Source organism: Triticum urartu, chromosome 5A (genome assembly GCF_056163025.1).
Source record: "Triticum urartu cultivar PI428250 chromosome 5A, HENAU_Tu73, whole genome shotgun sequence".
In the NCBI taxonomy this organism is placed as follows: domain Eukaryota; kingdom Viridiplantae; phylum Streptophyta; class Magnoliopsida; order Poales; family Poaceae; genus Triticum; species Triticum urartu.
In genome coordinates, this window is record NC_141877.1 from 356,385,912 (window position 1) to 356,411,301 (window position 25,390).

Here is a 25,390-nt window from a genome sequence, read left to right on the forward strand (position 1 = left end):
ATGAACAATAGACAATTATCATAAACAAGGAAATATAATAATAACCATTTTATTATTGCCTCTAGGGCATATTTCCAACATTTCTAGTGTGCTTATGATTTTACATATACAAGTTATTTCGAAGCACCTCTCATACACAATCAGCATGCTGCGTGTGGGCATGAAGACAAAAGTGACTCAACACTACTAATTACGGGGCTATTATTTTGGCAAGCTTAAACCCCTTCGTAGGAGGGCCTCCATGCATTCATTACCAGAATTATGGAATTAGTTTTTTTATTACTAAAACAAAACCATAGCCGGCTTTTCAACCAATGGATATAGGCAGAGACGAGAGTGGATTTTGTGTGCTTTGTAAAGAAAGGGTCCGAATTCTTGTCCTCGGCCATCTTTGCTTAGGATACTATTATTGAAACACGATTGTGCTTTGTGTGTATATAAAAAAGTTGTTATGTTTGTAAGTGTTTTGCTCATTTGTTTTTGTTGCAGCTACACCTTTTTGGTGCAACTGAAATTACTTTTATGCTATTATCTTTTATTTAGTGTAATTGCAATTTTTGCGGGATTGCAATTTTTGTGTGTAATTGCACCTTTTTTTCTGTGAATTTCTTGGGTTTTAGAACTAATATATGAATAAACAAATGTATTTTGTGTAACTTTAGGGTTAGAAGAAAAGCAAAAATAACAATTTGTTGGTTCACATTTTCTTGGAACCCAAATAACCATTTAAATTTAGTATTTTTTTTTGTTTTGGTTAGCCTTAATACATGAAAGTGTTCAATCGGGACAAAAATTAAGCAAATGAAGGATCGACCGTGTTGCATTTATTTTCAGTAACTCGCTTCTTTTTCTTATTTTCTAGAATTCATTCCTAGACATCTTTTTTTATTTTGAAGGTTCAATTTTTTATTTATTTTGAATGCGTAAACATCAAATTTTGGGAACGGCATTCAATCATTCATCGTGAAAAACAGAAAATAAAATAATGGAAAAGCAAGCAAACCCATCGGCAACCGTCTCTCTCCGTCATCTTTCGCGTTGCGCGCTCTCACTGTCTCTGACAGATTGACCCCACACTCTCCCCTATATAAGGCCCCGCTTTCCCTTTTCCACCCCGCATTGACCTCGTCACCGGCCACCGGCCACCGGCACGCCAGACGCCATGGCTCCAAGACCTCCTCCCTTCTACCTCCTCGCCGTCGTCTTCTTCCTCCTCCCCGTCCAGCCACCGCCCACCGCCGACGCGGCGACCACCGTCGCCTTCTCCTTCCCGTCCTTCTCCCTCCGAAACCTCACCCTCCTCGGCGGGGCCTCGCTCCGCTCCGCCTCCGTGTCCCTCCCGCCGCCCTCCTCCCACGCCCTCTTCCCGCTCCCTCTCCCGTTTCCCCCTAACACCTCCTTCTCCACCTCCTTCCTCTTCGCCTCCCCGGCCTCCGCGCGCCCCGCCTCCCGCCTCTCCTTCGTGCTCCTCCCCGACCCGGTCGCCGCCGCCGAGGGCACGGGCGGGAACAGGTCTCTCCCGCTCGAGGTGTCGTTCGACGCGTCGAAGAATCGCGTGCACACGTCCTCCGCTGGCAAGCACGTCGGCGGGAACTCCACCGGGGCGGTGGACCTGCGGAACGGCAACGAGGTCGGTTCGTGGATCATCTACGACGCGCTCCGGCCTCGCCTGGAGGTGTTCCTTAGCCACGCGAGTCTGCGGCCGCCGACGCCCGCGCTGGTGGTATCCAACGCCACGGCCCTCGCGGCCCGCTTCGCGGAGTTCATGTTCGTCGGCTTCCAGGTCTCATGCTCGTCCGACAACGGGAGCACCGATGGCGGCTTCGTCATCCACAGCTGGAGCTTCCAGACGAACGGGCTGCGCGCCGTCGACCTCGCGTCCAGACCCTCGCACAGCGTGTCCGACAGCGTCCGCAGGGCCCCCGCGTCGGGGGATGTCGCTGTCGCCAGCCGTAAGGATGGGCACCGCAGAAGGCTTGCAATGGGGCTCGGCATTCCTTTGCCCATCGTGTTTCTCGGTGCAGTCATGGTGTTTGTGATATTGTCTATGAAGAAGTGGAGGTCTCGTCCTGGAGGGTTCAACGGCGGCGTCAGAGCAAAAGCAGCGGGCCATCCAAGGCAGTTCATGTACCAAGATCTCTTCTCGGCGACCAAGGGATTTGATCCTTCCCTAGTGGTTGGCAGTGGTGGTTTCGGTACTGTATACAAGGCGGTGTGCCCGCGCTCTGGGGTCACATATGCGGTCAAGCGCTCCAAGCAATCCACGGAGAGCCACAACGAGTTCACCGCCGAGCTTACCATAATCGCTGACCTGAAGCACCCTAATCTGGTTCAGCTGCGAGGGTGGTGCGCGGAGAAGGACGAGCTGCTGCTTGTGTACGAGTTCATGTCAAATGGCAGCCTGGACATGGCTCTCCACTCTTGCTCAGGTGTCCACCGTTATCCCACTCTCAACTGGGCTCGGCGCTACAATGTGGCAGTCGGCATTGCCTCTGCGGTTGCATACCTACATGAAGAACATGACAAGCAGGTGATCCACAGGGATATCAAGTGCAGTAACATACTTCTGGATTCGCATTTCAATCCCAAGTTGGGGGATTTTGGGCTTGCAAGGTTGAAGGATCCTAGTACCAGCCCTCGGTCAACCTTAGCAGCAGGGACTGTTGGCTACCTTGCCCCTGAGTACCTCCAGATGGGAAGAGCCACAGAAAAGAGCGATGTCTACAGCTATGGGGTTGTACTGCTGGAGATCTGCACACGAAGGCGGCCAATAGACCGAGAAGCTCCTGGCAGCATGAACATGCTGAATGTTGTTGATTGGGTTTGGAATTTGCACTCTAAGGGCAGACTTTTAGATGCTGTTGATATGAGCCTGAATGGGGAGTATGACACAGAGCAAATGACGAGGCTGCTTCTTCTAGGTTTGAGCTGTGTGAATCCCTTTTCAGAAGAGAGACCTGTCATGAGGAATGTTCTAGGCATACTGGAGGGCAAGAGTGAGCCACTGCCTGTTCCGAAAAAGAAGCCGCTGCTTGTTTTCGTTTCAAATGCACCTATGGATCTTGAGGGGATAGTTTCTGAGTGCAATCAGAGTACAGTTTCAAGTGATCTCTTTGAGCTGAAAATCGATATAAACTAGGTAAGAAGTTTTTTGCAGGTATATAATGGCTTTCATATGTGATCCATATACTTTTACTTTGTGCATTCTGTTTAATCTATGATATTGCTGCTCAATTATGTTCTAGTCCAAATTATGCGAACAACTAGTCCATGTAGTCTATTGAATTTGAATGACGCTAGCATTAGCTCAGCACTTCAGCATGTTTAGTTTGTCAGTTAGTATTGTGGATGATTTATGAGACTAAGGCTGTGTTCGGCAATCGCCCGCTCCTTCATCAGGGAGCGGAGCGCGCGGAGCTACGTATTGGCCGCTCCCCAAATTTCTACTGAATGCCACTCCGCTCCGTGGAGGAGTTATGGAGCGGAGGGATTCAGCCTAAGTGTCCCTGAGGTTGAAGGAACAGATCCAGCTTCTCATATGTGTGTTGGCACCAGAACTGCTACCTGCTGATAGAAATCAATTGTAATTTGCACCAACACCGCCTCACTACAGCAGAGCGGTAGCTGAAGCACACGCTAGTGCTTTGATCTTTGCCTTGCTTGCAGCATTATCTAATGAAAAGAGTGTGCCAAATTGAGCTACTGCTTTTTATATTATAACATGCAGGAGCCCAAGATTGTACAAGATGAACAAACTGCTCTACTGTGATTTTCCATGCTTGTATTATCAGATTTTCCATTCTTGATTCGTGAACTTCTGATGTGCAGGTAAAGCTGCCGCGAAGACTAATCATGTTGGCGAACTCTGAAGTTTTGGTGATAGTTTGTGAAGTTTGTAGATGTTGACACTATCCCACTGCAGAAGGAAATATGGTTACGGCTCGGTGAGTTCGTGTCGAATTCTTTCATGGAGAACTCATGAATTCCAGAGGCCGTGTTGAACTCGGTGGAAAATACACTGATTACTTGGCATGTTTGTAGCACCATCCAGGATTTTTCCCTCTACATGTTTGTAAGACAGGCCGTCGAACATGTGTTTCTCCCTCATCTCTTGACAACGTTGTAAAGTTGCAGCTCTGTACAAAGGGGGCAAATGCTACAGATTTCCTCCCAAACTTGCTACGTCTTATATGGGTTAAAAAGACGCTTATACCACGTACTTGCTGGCTTGCTGTGAATTCCTTGTTTTTATCCTTATCCTGATATTGTCAGGGTTCCACTTGAGTGCATGACCTGTATACCTGTTAAACATGTCTCTTTTTTTCTCTCTTTTGCTTTGTCACTAAATTGGAATATGCATTTGATGATTCTTTTTTTCTTTACGGAAGAAACATGCATTTGATGATAGGTGAATGAAGTTTTAGCTGACAGTTTTGTTCGCATAAAGTTATGACGTTGGTCATGTTCTGTAGGACAGATCTAAGATTCCTATGTTTATCATTCAAAATTGTGGGTTTGGCCTGGGTCATCTATCAAATCTAGGGGCGTTGGCTTCTCCACCAAACATGCGTATGACCTCACCCATGACCATGAGGAGGACCTCGATCAGCACTCCATCACCATCTGGAACACCAACGCCCCCATCAAGCTCAGGATCTTGGGATGGCTACTTCTCAAGGACAGGTTGAACTCCAAGACCAACCTCTACAACAAAAACATCCTTAACTCGACCGTCTGCCCCAATGCCAGGACCGTTTGAACTCCAAGGCCAACCTCTACAACAAAAACATCCTCCCACATCTTCCTCACCTGTCCTGCCGCTGCCCAAGTTCGGCTCCTGCTCGGCCTTCAGCCGCCTCCACTATCTTTGACATTTGGGATGTCAAGACCCCCTCCGGTCTTGATGCGAATATTTGGCCGGATGTCGCCATCACCATTCTTTGGAAGCTGCGGACTCGTGGAACGCCGCCACTTTCTGGAATGATCTCCATCCCCCTCCCTCACTGTCAGAAACATTGTAGCAGATTTCACTCTTTAGTGGTGTTTTAGATTTACTAAGCATGCTGTTAGAATAAATCCGAGGCGTTCCGTCGATCTACCGAGGACCAAGCAATCACACGAGGCACGACACCAAGATTTGTTAACGAGGTTCACCGATATGGCTACATTCCCGGGGCATGACTACGGGCGCTCCTCCCCATGACACCGTCACAATACCGCACCCCGGCCGCTCGGGCGCCGGCACACGCCGCCGGCTCCCCCCGCGTGCCCGTGCTATTATGTTGGCATAGGTTACATCGTGTGTCTACCCCCGATATATATGAGAGGCCTAGGATACAGGTGTCCTATTAGGACACAACTCCTACCCTGTCTACACACAGTCCAAAACCAAATCCAACTGTAACCTACCTTGTACAATAATATTCGACACAATTCTAACAAACTCCACCTTGGCGAATATTCTCCACCACCTTGGATTCATCCATGCGTCAAACCTCCATGTACATTGGACTTGAGATACGCCATGAGCACCGCTGCTACTCCCAGACTCCATGTGACTCCACCTGCAACTGTAGTCCCTTCTCGTCTTCATCACAGTCAATACTCGAGCAAAAATTAAGTTCCTCGTTACTCTACTTTGTGCTCCCAACTTCCGGAGAATCCGTTCAACACCATCACACACCGACCACTGTCTGCATGAAAATGAACAACTCACATATTGGACGTCAAATATAAGAGTTACCCGAACTCAACGTCACCGCTCTTTCTTGACTGCTTGTCTGAAACTTGAAGGAATTTCACCGTCACCTTGTGTCACCCTGAGTCAAATTCGCAGTTGTCTCACCCTTCTTCCGGATAGTCTCTGACATGTCCCACCGCTATAGCACTCCGCCTTCTTCTATATTTGTCATCCGCACTTTGCCATGTGCACTGAACACCACAGAATATACGGCCATGTACTCTCTCAGCTTTTGACAATTCCAGACTCTCTATCACTTTCTCAGATTCTCCATGGTCAACTCCTGTCCATCAACTAGCACCGATAGACCCAGTCACCAACTTGAATCTGGTACTCGTCAACACTGCTTCAGCACCCCTGCACACTTTGTCCGACCACATGTCTCACCATTAGTGCCTTGGTCTGTCGCTATGTCCCGTGCTTACCGCACACCTCGCTGCTATTACCGCGTCGAGCCTCTGCTGTCCTGGTCGAGTCTCCCGGGTAGCTAGCCCCCACTGCCTCAACCCCCACTGCAGAGAACCACCGATCATCATCGACCGATGCCGAGTATCACGTCTCCATCAGACCACTGGTACCCAGTCCAATCCACGTGTCTCTCGCTATCCCACTGAAATAGGCTTCGACTCTCTGTCGACTTACGCCGTAGCCCCTCCATCAGCACAGAGTGAAGTCTTCCACCAAACCTCAGCTCCACCTTCAACATGACTCCATGTAGCTGCGCCATGCTACCCCACGCCCTGTCGTCTTCAAGCTCGCATGTGTACACAACCTTGAATTAACCCTGCGCCATAGTCCGTCGAAGCCGCACAAGCCCTCAGGCCTGCACCACGTGTTTCCACGCCCCAGAAGTCGGCCACCATCAGCATCACGCTCCTATGTCGTCGTCGCTGAAATCACCGCCGTCTTCTGCTTTGACCAACATCCATGTCGGTCCATCAGACAGTCCAGTCCGACCCAGCCGAAATTATCCGACTGCAACCATGCTCCACCCTGCATCGTGTCCGCCCGCACATTGGTGCATTGCCTTGACGCCCTGTGTTTGCATGATCCTGTCACGGCGTGCTTCAGACTCCTCCAAGACTTATACGCACGTCGCCATCCTCGACTCCCATTTGATTGTTGTACCGAACAACAATGCTGCTGCCATGACATCATCTCCTTAGCATACAAGAAAAGAGCCTCAAAAACAGTCCCTGTAGTCTCCGTGCACGTGTAGGAACCACTCAACAATTAACTAGCTCAGCTCCACACCCGTAACACAACTTCTTTGACTAATTTTCTAGTTCTATTCTTCTCCACACTTGAGATCAACATGGTACCAAACGAATCCTGTACCAATACACCGCAACACCTCTCCAGGGAATCGATCTTTTTCCTTAACAAATCTCTCGTGCCTTTGCACTTCCAGCATCAGCCATGCCCACGCATGCATATTCCACGCACGGTAGCTCACCTAGCCTGCGCCTCGATCGCTAGCGCTCCAAGCTCCAGCTGCGTTCCACCCTGACATGGGCCTTTGCCCGCGCGCCTCGGCTGCTGCCAGCGCCCAGCTGCTATGCCAACGTGCACGTCGCGCTGGAGACCAGCTCCTGGAACGTGGCACACCACGGCCTTGGGCCTGCCTAGCACTGCGCCTCGGACCGGGCCGCCTGTCCTAGTCATCTGCACGCTGCTGCTCTCTCGATACGATCTCGCCGAGAACTCGGCCACGATCGCTCACGAGACGCCGTTCCCATGTAGTACACGCCGCCCGAGCCTCCAGTCCGATCGAAATCCTACGAGTTCCATGCTGACGCATCTACGTGCTTCTCCGATTGCCTTGCTGCCAATCCACGCAGATTGGTTGATCATGTCACCGATCCGATCAAACCAGTTGCTATCCACCGTGGCCGCAACTTTCAATCTCTCGGCCACACGCCGATCAACTTCCGATCTCTGCGGCAGATCCTCTAGATCAACTTCCACGGTCTCTTCGAACCTTGCTCATGATACCACTTGTTAGAATAAATCCGAGGCGTTCCGTCGATCTACCGAGGACCAAGCAATCACACGAGGCACGACACCAAGATTTGTTAACGAGGTTCACCGATATGGCTACATCCCCGGGGCATGACTACGGGCGCTCCTCCCCATGACACCGTCACAATACCGCACCCCGGCCGCTCGGGCGCCGGCACACGCCGCCGGCTCCCCCCGCGTGCCCGTGCTATTATGTTGGCATAGGTTATATCGTGTGTCTACCCCCGATATATATGAGAGGCCTAGGATACAGGTGTCCTATTAGGACACAACTCCTACCCTGTCTACACACAGTCCAAAACCAAGTCCAACTGTAACCTACCTTATACAATAATATTCGACACAATTCTAACACATGCTCAGAAGGCTGCTGCTGTGTCTTGGCGGCATTACCTTGCCTCACGCTCTAGCGCATCTCTGTAACAACTTGCCACGATGGCACCTTGAGCAGTGCATTCAGGTGGGGATCCTCTCCCCCTCTGTGATTGTTCAAAAAAAAGTATTCTGCATTGCATTGCAGAAAATTATACGCTTAAAAGGCGCACAAACGTGCGGTGGAGATGCATGCCATGAGATGGTGGCAATATCTCATAGAGTGGATTTTCAGAACCGCTACGTATGCAATCCAAATTTTGGAACTTAACGAAAATCATCTTAGTAAGTTTTAACAAATTATGAAAAAAAATCAAGTAGAGGATGGATAGAAATTTAAAATTAGGATACACCTATTGATAAACACATGTAGTGTACCTTAAGTTTTGCTTCAACTTAAAAAAAAGGGTTGCTTATTATTTTCCTACACCAACGCTGACCCTGCCGTCAACCTATAGGGTAATGAAACACACACCACCAGCACACCCACTTATACGTTGGTTTGGATAAACATTTATGCAATATCTTCGTGGGGGTTACCCACAAAAAAAATAATCTTCGTGGGGCGCATGTTTTAACAAAGGTGTGTGATTGACACACACATATTGAGCTAGTTATTTGTTTGTCACCCGCAAAAAAAGAGTTAATTGTTTGTCGCCGATTGTCTGGTGTGAAAATGATTTCTTAACTACACTATTTGCTTCAAAAAGCGACGGGATAATGTTACCCAAACAAATAAAAAAGCAAGTATTAATTCCGCCTTGAATATCTCATAGATACTATATCCAATCAGTATCATTAGACTTGTCATGAAAAATTGAATTTTATTAATTTTATATTGTAGATATTCATATTTTATTCTATAATCTTGATCAAAAATACTTATATTTGACTTTTACGAAAATTGATGCATCTTATATTCTACTTCCTCCGCCCCATAGTATAAGAGCATTTTTTACGTTGATATTACTAGCAAATATGCCTGTCGTTGCAATGGGAGAAAAACTATCAGATTATGCAGCTGCGGTAGATTTAAAAAGGTCTGAACCAAATGCAAGGGTGAGGTAAGGACTTTTAAAATGTCATTTCACAAAGTATGTCTGAGTGATCTCATGATGATATAAGGGTTTATAAATTCATTTCAAAAACTAAAAATGTGTTGGTCTCATCACGACTTGATTTCCTAAGGCGCCACAATGAAATATGTTTTGGCTGAGCAAATTGCATTGATGAACCCTGCTTGAGCTAGACTGATGAATGATGTATCTCGCCTTAACCTAGCATAGCGGTGTTTACCGCAACCAGTACTGTGGTACCAGAGTTAACATAGATGTATATGGAGGCGAAATAGACATTTAGTCATTTTCATATACTCCCTCCGTTCCGAATTACTTGTCTTGAATTTGTCTAGATACGGATGTATCTAGACTCATTTTAGTGCTAGATACCTCTGTATCTAGACAAATCTAAGACAAGTAATTCGGAACGGAAGAAGTAGTTTACAAAAACTAACCTATAGGAAGTTGTGCCAATTTTTTGGGGGCTCAACGTTGTATAAAACATGAAACCTCTTTTTACCCGACTTGAGGGACTAAATAAAATCATAAAACAACCTCCACAGATTCCCTAATAAAACCTCAACGTAAGCGACAATTTGTTTTGTTCATTATTTTATGGATTTGTTTTAATTTTTATGAACATTTTCTATAAAAAATTGTTCAAATTCCCGAATATTTTTTGAATATTGGATCATTTTTTAAATCATGAACATTTTTATATATCATGAACATTTATTTGGAATTGTGAATTTGTTTATAATATATGAACAATTTGTTGAAATCATGAACATTTTATGATTTTTGAATGTTTTTGAATTCACAAACAATTATGATTTCTCAATATTTTTTAGAAAACTCAAAACTTTTTGTAATTTAGTTCTTTTGGAATTCCTGGATTAAATTAGAGAAGAAAAAACAAAAAAAATTAGAAAGTAAATAAAAAGCAAAAATTGAAATAGAAAACAGGGGCGCCATGTCGCGCACATTACCACATGCTAGAAGGGAAAAAGGGGAGAAAAGGGAGTCAGAACCAGGGATCAAAACCTGATCTCCCGTGTGGAGGACTGCTGCCTCATCCATCGCGCTGCTTATGTGCTCGTGTTACTGGAGTGTATCATTATATAATAACAGAATCTAGCGGCGATTTTGAAATAAAAACGAATCATTTTCTTCACTTACCCATGTCATGAGGCGTAATTATTGACAACTACGAGGCAATTTTAGTGATGGAAGCGGTAGTCCTTTTATACTAGGGCGCGTCTAGCCGCCGGTCGGTGACTGACTAGCGCTCGCGAGCGGCCGGCCAAAAGTAAAAGCCCGTTCCCTTCCTCGCATGCACTTCTAAACTATGGATGCGCACTTGGCCAGCTGCCACATGGTCGGAAGACCTCCCCTCCTCGCCACTCCGCCGCCGATCCAAACCTTGTCTGTCGGAATCACACCTCACCGCTCTAACTAATGCAACCAAAAGACCGATCTTATAAAAGAGACTAGGCAACACATTATATGTCAACACTTCCCCCCTTACGTGTGGCTCTCTCAGGTCTAAATATAGACCGAAAGTGGACTGCAATTTAATTGCGTCAGCCGGGTCTTGAACTCAATATCTCTTGGCTTCGATATCATGTAGAAGTGCATGTTTTAGTCAATGCAACCAAAAGAAGAACGGCTAGAAGCCGGCCGCCCGTTCTTTTTAAATAGTGCTCGTGCACTTTTTAGATTTTAGGGTAAAACAGAGATAGTACACTAGTTTAATAAATATAGTAAGGAGTACACTATTAGTAGATAGGAGTATAGTTTTTCACCGCTCCAAACCACCAAGTAAACAAACCAGCCTAATCATCCATTACTAATTCATAAGCAAGAAAACCTACGAAATCTTATACAGCTTCAAAGATCAAACGCCCAGGGGTTCTCCCTTCTGATCTCCGCCTCTTCCTCCGGCGTGAAGTCGTTCTCGAGGTTGAACATCTTGCGTATGCCCTCGACCGGCTGGCCCTTGACCATGTCAGCCGCCGTCTGGCAACTCAGGTCCAGGAGCCCCTTGACGTCCAGGTAGTTGGCGGCGAGGATGGGTCGAACAGCGTCGCCTGGTCCACGGCGATGAACTTGGCGTCGAAGCTCTTCAGGTCCTCCTTCGCGCCGGCGCTGGCGTTGTTGTTGTCGTCGTCGGCAGCGGCAGCGACGACGTGCTTGTTGCAGTACTCGATGACCTTGCTGAGGGTCTTGGCGGGGACGTTGGGGAGGGGGATCCCGTTGTCGGCGCAGCCGTCCTCGATCATGTGTTTGATGGTCTGCGACATCTTGCCCACCTCCTCCGTGACCTCGAAGCTCTCGCCGTCGGAGCTGATCAGCGTGAACATCTTGTTGCTCTTGTCGCCCACGGCAACCACCTCGCCGTTGCTGCCTGCGTCCGCCGCCGTCGAAGCCATGGTTCCTTCTTGCTTGGATCTCGTCGACTCTTGATCTTGATCGTAAGCTTGGATCGATTTGGTTCAGGCCACCTGGGTGCTCCCGTATGTAAAGGGCCAGACAAGGCAACAAGAGACCGACACGATGTACTACTCAGGTTTCCAGATGGATCGGATCTCTTCTCGGACGCGACAATGATCGATCTCACGGAATCAGTCAAGAGTATGTAATGCCTTTCAAACATTGAGAACGGTATTTCAGCTCCCGGATACCCCTACACCATAGAGTAAATTCAAAAAAATTCAGCGGCGCCAAGGCCGTCACCAGGAGCGTGGTGAGCGCCACCGGAGGCGTGTCCTGCGGCGCAGTGGCCGCGTCCAGGGCGTGGTGATCACCACGCGCGCCTCTTCCAGCGGTGCGGTGACCGGTCAAAGCGGCAACTGCTACGCGCGCCTCTTCCAGCGACGTGGTGACCAGTCGAAGCGGCAACCGGCGGCCATTGCCACGGATCACACAAGAAGGAGAAGAGGCCGGACATCTCATCGGCGAGTGCTCGCTCCTCCCTTCACTGGTGTCTCTGTTTTCGCTCTTTGGTAGAAGTACGTGCTCATACCAAAAAGACTTTCGTCCTGCTTTATAAATAAAGCAAACCATCAAAGCCACAAAGTATCACAACAGAACACGCACACCATACCCAGGTCTCACGACAAATAATATAAAAAAGGGTTACGCTGAGGGCACAGCTCAACAAGCCCTAAAAGTGAAGGAAATATGCCCTAGAGGCAATAATAAAGTTATTATTTATTTCCTTATAATCATGATAAATGTTTATTATTCATGCTAGAATTGTATTAACCGGAAACATAATACATGTGTGAATACATAGACAAACAAAGTGTCACTAGTATGCCTCTACTTGACTAGCTCGTTAATCAAAGATGGTTATGTTTCCTAACCATGAACAATGAGTTGTTATTTGATTAACGAGGTCACATCATTAGTTGAATGATCTGATTGACATGACCCATTCCATTAGCTTAGCACCCTATCGTTTAGTATGTTGCTATTGCTTTCTTCATGACTTATACATGTTCCTATAACTATGAGATTATGCAACTCCCGTTTACCGGAGGAACACTTTGGGTACTACCAAACGTCACAACATAACTGGGTGATTATAAAAGAGTACTACAGGTGTCTCCAATGGTACATGTTGGGTTGGCGTATTTCGAGATTAGATTTTGTCACTCTGATTGTCGGAGAGGTATCTCTGGGCCCTCTCGGTAATACACATCACATAAGCCTTGCAAGCATTACAACTAATATGTTAGTTGTGAGATGATGTATTACAGAACGAGTAAAGAGACTTGCCGGTAACGAGATTGAACTAGGTATTGGATACCGACGATCGAATCTCGGGCAAGTAACATACCGATGACAAAGGGAACAACGTATGTTGTTATGCGGTCTGACCGATAAAGATCTTCGTAGAATATGTAGGAGCCAATATGGGCATCCAGGTCCCGCTATTGGTTATTGACCGGAGACGTGTCTCGGTCATGTCTACATTGTTCTCGAACCCGTAGGGTCCGCACGCTTAAGGTTACGATGACAGTTATATTATGAGTTTATGCATTTTGATGTACCGAAGGTTGTTCGGAGTCCCGGATGTGATCACGGACATGACGAGGAGTCTCGAAATGGTCGAGACGTAAAGATTGATATATTGGAAGCCTATGTTTGGATATCGGAAGTGTTCCGGGTGAAATCGGGATTTTACCGGAGTACCGGGAGGTTACCGGAACCCCCCGGGAGCCATATGGGCCTTAATGGGTTTTAGTGGAAAGGAGAAAGGGGCAGCCCAAGGTGGCTGCGCACCTCCCCCTCCCCTAGTCCTATTAGGACTAGGGGAAGGTGGCCGGCCCCCCTCTCCCTCTTTCCCCTCCGAGGAATCCTAGTTGGACTAGGATTGGGGGGGAATCCTACTCCCAGAGGGAGTAGGACTCTCCTGCGCCCTCCTCCTTGGCCGGCCAGCCCTCCCCCTTGGATCCTTTATATACGGGGGCAGGGGGCACCTCTAGACACAAGTTGATCCACGTGATCTATTCCTTAGCCGTGTGCGGTGCCCCCTGCCACCATATTCCTCGATAATACTGTAGCGGAGTTTAGGCGAAGCCCTGCTGCTGTAGTACATCAAGATCGTCACCACGCCGTCGTGCTGACGGAACTCTTCCCCGACACTTTGCTGGATCGGAGTCCGGGGATCGTTATCGAGCCTAACGTGTGCTCGAACTCGGAGGTGCCGTAGTTTCGGTGCTTGATCGGTTGGATCGTGAAGACGTACGACTACTTCCTCTACGTCGTGTCATCGCTTCCGCAGTCGGTCTGCGTTGGGTACGTAGACAACACTCTCCCCTCCCGTTGCTATGCATCACATGATCTTGCGTGTGCGTAGGAATTTTTTGAAATTACTACGAAACCCAACAGTGGCATCCGAGCCTAGGTTATTTATGTTGATGTTATATGCACGAGTAGAACACAAGTGAGTTGTGGACGATACAAGTCATACTGCCTACCAGCATGTCATACTTTGGTTCGGCGGTATTGTTGGACGAGACGACCCGGACCAACCTTACGCGTACGCTTACGCGAGACCGGTTCCCTCGACGTGCTTTGCACATAGATGGCTTGCGGGCGACTGTCTCTCCAACTTTAGTTGAACCAAGTATGGCTACGCCCGGTCCTTGCGAAGGTTAAAACGGAGTCTATTTGACAAACTATCGTTGTGGTTTTGATGCGTAGGTGAGATTGGTTCTTGCTTAAGCCCGTAGCAGCCACGTAAAACTTGCAACAACAAAGTAGAGGACATCTAACTTGTTTTTGCAGGGCATGTTGTGATGTGATATGTCAAAGCATGATGCTGAATTTTATTGTATGAGATGATCATGTTTTGTAAACCGAGTTATCGGCAACTGGCAGGAGCCATATGGTTGTCGCTTTATTGTATGCAATGCAATCGCGATGTAATGCTTTACTTTATTACTAAGCAGTAGTGATAGTCGTGGAAGCATAAGATTGGCGAGACGACAACGATGCTACGATGGAGATCAAGGTGTCGCTCCGGTGACGATGGTGATCATGACGGTGCTTCGGAGATGGAGATCACAAGCACAAGATGATGATGGCCATATCATATCACTTATATTGATTGCATGTGATGTTTATCTTTTTATGCATCTTATCTTGCTTTGATTGACGGTAGCATTATAAGATGACCTCTCACTGAATTATCAAGAAGTGTTCTCCCTGAGTATGCACCGTTGCCAAAGTTTGTCGTGCCCAGACACCACGTGATGATCGGGTGTGATAAGCTCTACGTCCATCTACAACGGGTGCAAGCCAGTTTTGCACACGCAGAATACTCAGGTTAAACTTGACGAGCCTAGCATATGCAGATATGGCCTCGGAACACGGAGACCGAAAGGTCGAGCGTGAATCATATAGCAGATATGATCAACATAAACGATGTTCACCATTGAAAACTACTCCATCTCACGTGATGATCGGTTATGGTTTAGTTGATTTGGATCACGTAATCACTTAGAAGATTAGAGGGATGTCTATCTAAGTGGGAGTTCTTAAGTAATTTGATTAATTGAACTTAAACTTATCATGAACTTAGTACCTGATAGTATCTTGCTTGTTTATGTTGATTGTAGATAGATGGCTCGTGCTGTTGTTCCGTTGAATTTTAATGCGTTCCTTGAGAAAGCAAAGTTGAAAGATGATGGTAGCAATTACACGGACTGGGTCCGTAACTTGAGGATTATCCTCATTGCTGCTCAGAAGAATTACGTCCTGGAAGCACCGCTGGGTGCCAGGCCTGCTGCTGGAGCAACACCAGATGTTATGAACGTCTGGCAGAGAAAAGCTGATGACTACTCGATAGTTCAGTGTGCCATGCTTTACGGCTTAGAATCGGGACTTCAACGACGTTTTGAACGTCATGGAGCATATGAGATGTTCCAGGAGTTGAAGTTAATATTTCAAGCAAATGCCCGGATTGAGAGATATGAAGTCTCCAATAAGTTCTATAGCTGCAAGATGGAGGAGAACAGTTCTGTCAGTGAGCATATACTCAAAATGTCTGGGTATAATAATCACTTGATTCAATTGGGAGTTAATCTTCCGGATGATTGCGTCATTGACAGAATTCTCCAATCACTGCCACCAAGCTACAAAAGCTTCGTGATGAACTATAATATGCAAGGGATGAACAAGACTATTCCCGAGCTCTTCGCAATGCTGAAAGCTGTGGAGGTAGAAATCAAGAAGGAGCATCAAGTGTTGATGGTTAACAAGACCACTAGTTTCAAGAAAAAGGGCAAAGGGAAGAAGAAGGGGAACTTCAAAAAGAACGGCAAGCAAGTTGCTGCTCAAGAGAAGAAACCCAAGTCTGGACCTAAGCCTGAAACTGAGTGCTTCTACTGCAAGCAGACTGGTCACTGGAAGCGGAACTGCCCCAAGTATTTGGCGGATAAGAAGGATGGCAAGGTGAACAAAGGTATATGTGATATACATGTTATTGATGTGTACCTTACTAGAGCTCGCAGTAGCACCTGGGTATTTGATACTGGTTCTGTTGCTAATATTTGCAACTCGAAACAGGGACTACGGAATAAGCGGGCACTGGCAAAGGACGAGGTGACGATGCGCGTGGGAAACGGTTCCAAAGTCGATGTGATCGCGGTCGGCACGCTACCTCTACATCTACCTTCGGGATTAATATTAGACCTAAATAATTGTTATTTGGTGCCAGCATTGAGCATGAACATTATATCTGGATCTTGTTTAATGCGAGACGGTTATTCATTTAAATCAGAGAATAATGGTTGTTCTATTTATATGAGTAATATCTTTTATGGTCATGCACCCTTGAAGAGTGGTCTATTCTTATTGAATCTCAATAGTAGTAATACACATATTCATAATGTTGAAGCCAAAAGATGCAGAGTTGATAATGAAAGTGCAACTTATTTGTGGCATTGTCGTTTAGGTCATATCGGTGTAAAGCGCATGAAGAAACTCCATACTGATGGACTTTTGGAACCACTTGATTATGAATCACTTGGTACTTGCGAACCGTGCCTCATGGGCAAGATGACTAAAACACCGTTCTCCGGTACTATGGAGAGAGCAACAGATTTGTTGGAAATCATACATACCGATGTATGTGGTCCGATGAATATTGAGGCTCGTGGCGGATATCGTTATTTTCTCACCTTCACAGATGATTTAAGCATATATGGGTATATCTACTTAATGAAACATAAATCTGAAACATTTGAAAAGTTCAAAGAATTTTAGAGTGAAGTTGAAAATCATCGTAACAAGAAAATAAAGTTTCTACGATCTGATCGTGGAGGAGAATATTTGAGTTACGAGTTTGGTGTACATTTGAAAAACTGTGGAATAGTTTCGCAACTCACGCCACCCGGAACACCACAGCGTAATGGTGTGTCCGAACGTCGTAATCGTACTTTACTAGATATGGTGCGATCTATGATGTCTCTTACTGATTTACCGCTATCATTTTGGGGTTATGCTTTAGAGACGGCCGCATTCACGTTAAATAGGGCACCATCAAAATCCGTTGAGACGACGCCTTATGAACTGTGGTTTGGCAAGAAACCAAAGTTGTCGTTTCTTAAAGTTTGGGGCTGCGATGCTTATGTGAAAAAGCTTCAACCTGATAAGCTCGAACCCAAATCGGAGAAATGTGTCTTCATAGGATACCCAAAGGAGACTGTTGGGTACACCTTCTATCACAGATCCGAAGGCAAGACATTCGTTGCTAAGAATGGATCCTTTCTAGAGAAGGAGTTTCTCGAAAGAAGTGAGTGGGAGGAAAGTAGAACTTGACGAGGTAACTATACCTGCTCCCTTACTGGAAAGTAGTACATCACAGAAAACTGTTTCAGTGACACCTACACCAGTTAGTGAGGAAGCTAATGATAATGATCATGAAACTTCAGATCAAGATACTGCTGAACCTCATAGATCAACCAGAGTAAGATCCGCACCAGAGTGGTACGGTAATCCTGTTCTGGAAGTCATGCTACTAGATCATGATGAACCTACGAACTATGAAGAAGCGATGGTGAGCCCAGATTCCGCAAAGTGGCTTGAAGCCATGAAATCTGAGATGGGATCCATGTATGAGAACAAAGTATGGACTTTGGTTGACTTGCCCGATGATCGGCAAGCAATTGAGAATAAATGGGTCTTTAAGAAAAAGATTGACGCTGATGGTAATGTTACTGTCTACAAAGCTCGACTTGTCGCGAAAGGTTTTCGACAAGTTCAAGGGGTTGACTACGATGAGACTTTCTCACCTGTAGCGATGCTTAAGTCTGTCTGAATCATGTTAGTGATTGCCGCATTTTATGATTATGAAATTTGGCAGATGGATGTCAAAACTGCATTCCTGAATGGATTTCTGGAAGAAGAGTTGTATATGATGCAACCGGAAGGTTTTGTCGATCCAAAGGGAGCTAACAAAGTGTGCAAGCTCCAGCGATCCATTTATGGACTGGTGCAAGCCTCTCGGAGCTGGAATAAACGCTTTGATAGTGTGATCAAAGCATTTGGTTTTATACAGACTTTCGGAGAAGCCTGTATTTACATTAAAGTGAGTGGGAGCTCTGTAGCATTTCTGATATTATATGTGGATGACATATTACTAATTGGAAATGATATAGAATTTCTGGATAGCATAAAGGGATACTTGAATAAGAGTTTTTCAATGAAAGACCTCGGTGAAGCTGCTTACATATTAGGCATTAAGATCTATAGAGATAGATCAAGACGCTTAATTGGACTTTCACAAAGCACATACCTTGACAAAATTTTGAAGAAGTTCAAAATGGATCAAGCAAAGAAAGGGTTCTTGCCTGTGTTACAAGGTGTGAAGTTGAGTAAGACTCAATGCCCGACCACTGCAGAAGATAGAGAGAATATGAAAGATGTTCCCTATGCATCAGCCATAGGATCTATCATGTATGCAATGCTGTGTACCAGACCTGATGTGTGCCTTGCTATAAGTTTAGCAGGGAGGTACCAAAGTAATCCAGGAGTGGATCACTGGACAGCGGTCAAGAACATCCTGAAATACCTAAAAAGGACTAGTGATATGTTTCTCGTATATGGAGGTGACAAAGAGCTCACCGTAAAAGGTTACGTTGATGCAAGTTTTGACACTGATCCGGACGATTCTAAATCGCAAACCGGATACGTGTTTACATTAAACGGTGGAGCTGTCAGTTGGTGCAGTTCTAAACAAAGCGTCGTAGCGGGATCTACATGTGAAGCGGAGTACATAGCTGCTTTGGAAGCAGCAAATGAAGGAGTCTGGATGAAGGAGTTCATATCCGATCTAGGTGTCATACCTAGTGCATCGGGTCCAATGAAAATCTTTTGTGACAATACTGGTGCAATTGCCTTGACAAAGGAATCCAGATTTCACAAAAGAACCAAACACATCAAGAGACGCTTCAATTCCATCCGGGATATAGTCCAGGTGGGAGACATAGAGATTTGCAAGATACATACGGATCTGAATGTTGCAGACCCGTTGACTAAGCCTCTTCCACGAGCAAAACATGATCAGCACCAAGGCTCCATGGGTGTTAGAATCATTACAGTATAATCTAGATTATTGACTCTAGTGCAAGTGGGAGACTGAAGGAAATATGCCCTAGAGGCAATAATAAAGTTATTATTTATTTCCTTATAATCATGATAAATGTTTATTATTCATGCTAGAATTGTATTAACCAGAAACATAATACATGTGTGAATACATAGACAAACAAAGTGTCACTAGTATGCCTTGACTAGCTCGTTAATCAAAGATGGTTATGTTTCCTAACCATGAACAATGAGTTTTGATTAACGAGGTCACATCATTAGTTGAATGATCTGATTGACATGACCCATTCCATTAGCTTAGCACCCGATCGTTTAGTATGTTGCTATTGCTTTCTTCATGACTTATACATGTTCCTATAACTATGAGATTATGCAACTCCCGTTTACCGGAGGAACACTTTGGGTACTACCAAACGTCACAACATAACTGGGTGATTATAAAGGAGTACTACAGGTGTCTCCAATGGTACATGTTGGGTTGGCGTATTTCGAGATTAGGTTTTGTCACTCCGATTGTCGGAGAGGTATCTCTGGGCCCTCTCGGTAATACACATCACATAAGCCTTGCAAGCATTACAACTAATATGTTAGTTGTGAGATGATGTATTACGGAACGAGTAAAGAGACTTGCCGGTAACGAGATTGAACTAGGTATTGGATACCGACGATCGAATCTCGGGCAAGTAACATACCGATGACAAAGGGAACAATGTATGTTGTTATGCGGTCTAACCGATAAAGATCTTCGTAGAATATGTAGGAGCCAATATGGGCATCCAGGTCCTGCTATTGGTTATTGACCGGAGACGTGTCTCGGTCATGTCTACATTGTTCTCGAACCCATAGGGTCCGCACGCTTAAGGTTACGATGACAGTTATATTATGAGTTTATGCATTTTGATGTACCGAAGGTTGTTCGGAGTCCCGGATGTGATCACGGACATGACGAGGAGTCTCGAAATGGTCGAGACGTAAAGATTGATATATTGGAAGCCTATGTTTGGATATCGGAAGTGTTCCGGGTGAAATCGGGATTTTACCGGAGTACCGGGAGGTTACCGGAACCCCCCGGGAGCCATATGGGCCTTAATGGGCTTTAGTGGAAAGGAGAAAGGGGCAGCCCAAGGTGGCTGCGCACCTCCCCCCTCCCCTAGTCCTATTAGGACTAGGAGAAGGTGGCCGGCCCCCCTCTCCCTCTTTCCCCTCCGAGGAATCCTAGTTGGACTAGGATTGGGGGGGGGGGAATCCTACTCCCAGAGGGAGTAGGACTCTCCTGCGCCCTCCTCCTTGGCCGGCCAGCCCTCCCCCTTGGATCCTTTATATACGGGGGCAGGGGGCACCTCTAGACACAAGTTGATCCACGTGATCTATTCCTTAGCCGTGTGCGGTGCCCCCTGCCACCATATTCCTCGATAATACTGTAGCAGAGTTTAGGCGAAGTCCTGCTGCTGTAGTACATCAAGATCGTCACCACGCCGTCGTGCTGACGGAACTCTTCCCCGACACTTTGCTGGATCGGAGTCCGGGGATCGTCATAGAGCTGAACGTGTGCTCGAACTCGGAGGTGCCGTAGTTTCGGTGCTTGATCGGTTGGATCGTGAAGACGTACGACTACTTCCTCTACGTCGTGTCATCGCTTCCGCAGTCGGTCTGCGTTGGGTACGTAGACAACACTCTCCCCTCCCGTTGCTATGCATCACATGATCTTGCGTGTGCGTAGGAAATTTTTTGAAATTACTACGAAACCCAACAAAAAGAGAGAATAAAAAAGGGATGGCCAAGCCACGAAGAATCGAATCAGGCTCTGGAGGTGGTGGAGGAAGCAGCGGCGTCAAGCACAGGGCCATCGCACGGAGATCAGCAATGATGGAGGTAATGGCGTCCCGATCCTGGGGGCGGCTAAGAGGCCACCAGAGCTGCAAGAAACCACACATTTTGAACACCTTGTCAGTAGCACGTCGAAGAGGAATACACTGATGACAAGCTTATTGCGGACCGTCCATGCCAGGACCCCGATGGTCAACCACCTAATGTGGCGACTCGCTGGGGGCGAGGCCTGGAGCTCCACGAAGAGGTCCGAGAAGTTTGTATTGCACCATCTACCACCGATCACCTCGCACAGGCAACTCCAGAGAAACTGGGCAGAGACACACGAGAAGAAGATGTGGTTGGAATCTACTTCGGTCCCACGGAGAGGATACAATCCGTCCCCGGGGCCATTGCGCTTTCGCACCTCCACGCCTGAGGGGACATGCCCTCGAATCTATTGCCACAGGAAGATCCTAATCTTCAGGGGGAGTCTGACCGGCCAGACCGCCTCCGGGGGGCAGGCACGGGTGTGGCGACAATGGTGCGGTAGAGGGACTTCGTCGAGAATTGGCCAGAAGCCTCTAGGTGCCAAGATATGCTGTCGAGTGGCGACGTCAGGTCTGGTTCGTTGAGCGCGATAATGTCTAAGAGTTCATGCCATGCAGCTATCTCCGGGGGACCAAAGGGGCGCCGGAACGCGAGACGCCCTTAGTGAATAAGGGCCGCCTCAACTGAGACCCGAGGGTCCACTACAATGGAGAATAGGTCCGGGAAGCGGGCCGCGAAGGGGGAGTCGCCAGCCCACCTATCAAACCAGAATAGGGTGTCCGTGCCAGAACCAACCGAGATGGATGTCCCTATGCGGAGCACAGCCATAAGCTGGATGACGGACTGCCAAAACTGAGAGCCTCCGGACCGCTGGCAGAAAGCAAGGGGCTGGCCATAGAGGTATTTATTCCGGATGATGTGGAGCCAGAGGCCGCCGTCCCCATTGGCGATGCACCAAAGCCAACGAGTCAGGAGCGCGATGTTCATCCACTTGGAGGACATGATGCCAAGACTGCCCAGCTACTTTGACTTGCAGATTTTGGTCCACCGCACCATGTGGTATTTATGCCCATCCCCCTCGCCTGCCCATAAGAATCTCGCCTGGACCGTGCCGATCTCATGGTGGAGCGTCTCAGGGAGGCTGTAGAAGCTCATGATGAACATGAGAAGGATGGATAGGGAGGAGTTAATGAGGATCGTTCGAGCCTCCTTAGACAACCATCTACCCTGCCAGGGCTCAATGCGGTGACGGAATTTTCCCACTGCGGGTCTCAGGTCCGCGACGAAGAGCCGGGAGCAACGGGGATCCCCAGGTAGGTCGTGGGGAAAGTGCCAAGCCGACAGTTAAGTCGGTTGGCGATACTCTGGCTCTGACTGCTAGAATAGCCCATCACCATGACCTCACTCTTCGCGAAATTGATCTTGAGGCCCGACATCTCCTGGAAGCAGAGAAGGAGGAACTTGACGTTCTTGATATCCTCAATGGTTCCTTCGACCATGATAATGAAGGAAATATGCCCTAGAGGCAATAATAAAGTTGTTATTTATATTTCCTTATATCATGATAAATGTTTATTATTCATGCTAGAATTGTATTAACCGGAAACTTAGTACATGTGTGAATACATAGACAAACAGAGTGTCCCTAGTATGCCTTTACTAGACTAGCTCGTTAATCAAAGATGGTTAAGTTTCCTGACCATAGACATGTGTTGTCATTTGATGAGCGGGATCACATCGTTAGAGAATGATGTGATGGACAAGACCCATCTGTGAGCTTAGAATAATGATCGTTTAGTTTTTCTGCTATTGCTTTCTTTATGACTTATACATGTTCCTCAGACTAAGAGATTATGCAACTCCCGAATACCGGAGGAACACCTTGTGTGCTATCAAACGTCACAATGTACTAGGTGATTACAAAGATGCTCCACAGGTGTCTCCAATGGTGTTTGTTGAGTTGGCATAGATCGAGATTAGGATTTGTCACTCCGTGTATCAGAGAGGTATCTCTGGGCCCTCTCGGTAATACACATCACTATGAGCCTTGCAAGCAAAGTGTCTAAAGAGTTAGTGACAGGATGATGCATTACGGAACGAGTAAAGAGACTTGCTGGTAACGAGATTGAACTAGGTATAATGATACTGACGATCGAATCTCAGGCAAGTAACATACCGATGACAAAGGGAACAACGTATGTTGTTATGCAGTTTGACTGATAAAGATCTTCATAGAATATGTAGGAGCCAATATGAGCATCCAGGTTCCGCTATTGGTTATTGACTGGAGACGTGTCTCGGTCATGTCTACATAGTTCTCGAACCCGTAGGGTCCGCACGCTTAACGTTCGATGACGATTTGTATTATGAGTTATGTGATTTGATGAACCGAAGTTTGTTCGGAGTCCCGGATGAGATCACGGACATGACGAGGAGTCCTGAAATGGCTGAGAGGTAAAGATTCATATATTGGAAGGTTACATTCGGACATCGGAATGGTTCGGGTCATTTCAGAGTACCGGGGGTTACCGGACTCCCCCAGGAAGTTCATGGGCCTTCATGGGCCTAAGTGGAAAGGAGAGAAGGGCCACAAGGGAGGCCGTGACCCCCCTGGCTAGTCCGAATTGGACTAGGGAGGGGGGCGGCGTCCCCTCTTTCCTTCTCCCCTCTTCCTCCTTCCCTCTTTCTCCCTCTCTTGGAAAGGAAGGGGACTCCAACTAGGATTGGGAATCCTAGTTGGACTCCCCTATGGCGTGCGCCCCCTATGGATGGCCTCCTCTCCTCCCCCTTTATATACGTGGGAGGGGGCACCCCAAAGACACACCAAGTCTTCTCTTAGCCGTGTTTGGTGCCCCCCTCCACAGTTACACACCTTGGTCATATCGTCGTAGTGCTTAGGCGAAGCCCTGCGCCGGTAACTTCATCATCACCGTCGCCACGCCGTCGTGCTAACGGAACTCTCCCTCGTCCTCAACTGGATTAAGAGATCGAGGGACGTCATCGAACTGAACGTGTGATGAACGTGGAGGTGCCGTACGTTCGGTGCTTGGATCAGTTGGATCGCGAAGACGTTCGACTACATCAACCACGTTACTAAACGCTTTCGCTTTCGGTCTACGAGGGTACGTGGAGACATTCTCCCCGCTCGTTGCTATGCTTCTCCTAGATAGATCTTGCATGATCGTAGGAATTTTTTTTTAAAATACTACGTTCCCCAACTGTTGGGGATATTACTACTAGGCGTAAACCGGCCTATCTGGGCCGGATTAACTTCATCAGTAGTTAAGCAGGTTAAAGCCCATGAAGATAGATGAGGGCTCAAGACCCATAATCAATTGAGAGCCTGTAGCCGTAAACCGGCGTCAATATGTAACTTGTATTGTAAGTTAGGAATAAGTAGAGACCAAACCGGACACATCTATGAGCCGGTGTTGGGACTCTGTAAACCGACGGGCGTCACCCATGTATATAAGGGGACGACCTGGCGGCGGTTCAAGGACAACAGACACAACTCGAGACATAGGCGAAGCTTGTTTTTGCTCCCTAGTAATCGAAACACCCATCAATTCCATCACAACTAGACGTAGGCTTTTACCTTCATCGAAGGGGCCGAACTAGTATAAATCCTCTTGCGTCCTTGTGTCCGCTTTAACCCCTTCAAGCTAACCCGTCGCGATGGCTCCACGACTAAGTCCTTTCTCTAGGACATCTGCCGTGACAAAACTACGACAGTTGGCGCCCACCGTGGGGCTATCGCATGATGGTTTCCGGTTCTTGGAGGGCCGCTTTGAAGGACTCGAGGGCTACGCTGTAGGCCAGTTGACTAAGAGTCATCGCGGCAAGCTCTACATCGACGACGCAGGCTGGGGCCCCGAGGCCGGCTCAATTGAGTATGGGTACCGGGTCCCCTTTGGTAGCATTCACGTTTTCATTGGCAAGATCGGTGAACCGGGCCCTGAGCCGGACATCTGCACCGACCTCGTCGAGACGGCTCAGCGTGCGCGATCCGCCCGGGTTAAACCGGCCATGAAGCGTGCCTTCGTGGGAATGATCCATGGAGGGAGTTATGAGGACGGATCGGAGCTTCGCGGGGCGACTGCCGTTTGTTCCGGTGACGAATCTTCGACCGGAGAAACCGAATCTCTTTATCAGCTACAAGATGGCCGGATTGAGAGCTGTTCTGATGGCGACAGTATTCCGGACCCCTCTGATCTGCCTA

At 47.2% G+C, this 25,390-nt stretch overlaps 1 protein-coding gene and 2 pseudogenes across 2 annotated transcripts; 1 reads left to right on the top strand and 2 right to left on the bottom strand.

The window, feature by feature from the left end:
- The first annotated feature begins 1,128 nt into the window (after window positions 1–1,128).
- LOC125555945 (putative L-type lectin-domain containing receptor kinase S.7 pseudogene) lies at window positions 1,129–4,215 on the top strand (annotated as a pseudogene). The gene is made up of 2 exons (XR_015603305.1): window positions 1,129–3,139; window positions 3,829–4,215. The product of XR_015603305.1 is annotated as a putative L-type lectin-domain containing receptor kinase S.7 pseudogene (transcript).
- A 6,867-nt stretch (window positions 4,216–11,082) lies between these two features.
- LOC125555944 (SKP1-like protein 1A) lies at window positions 11,083–12,104 on the bottom strand (annotated as a pseudogene).
- A 9,727-nt stretch (window positions 12,105–21,831) lies between these two features.
- Window positions 21,832–22,173, bottom strand: LOC147971376 (uncharacterized). The gene has a single exon (XM_087523944.1). It carries the CDS (start codon window positions 22,171–22,173, stop codon window positions 21,832–21,834), a length of 342 nt encoding a protein of 113 aa, XP_087380070.1.
- Window positions 22,174–25,390: the final 3,217 nt, after the last annotated feature.

Excerpts from the sequence above, each read along its gene's own strand:
- LOC147971376 (XM_087523944.1), bottom strand. The coding sequence starts at position 22,173 with ATGTCCTCCAAGTGGATGAACATCGCGCTCCTGACTCGTTGGCTTTGG.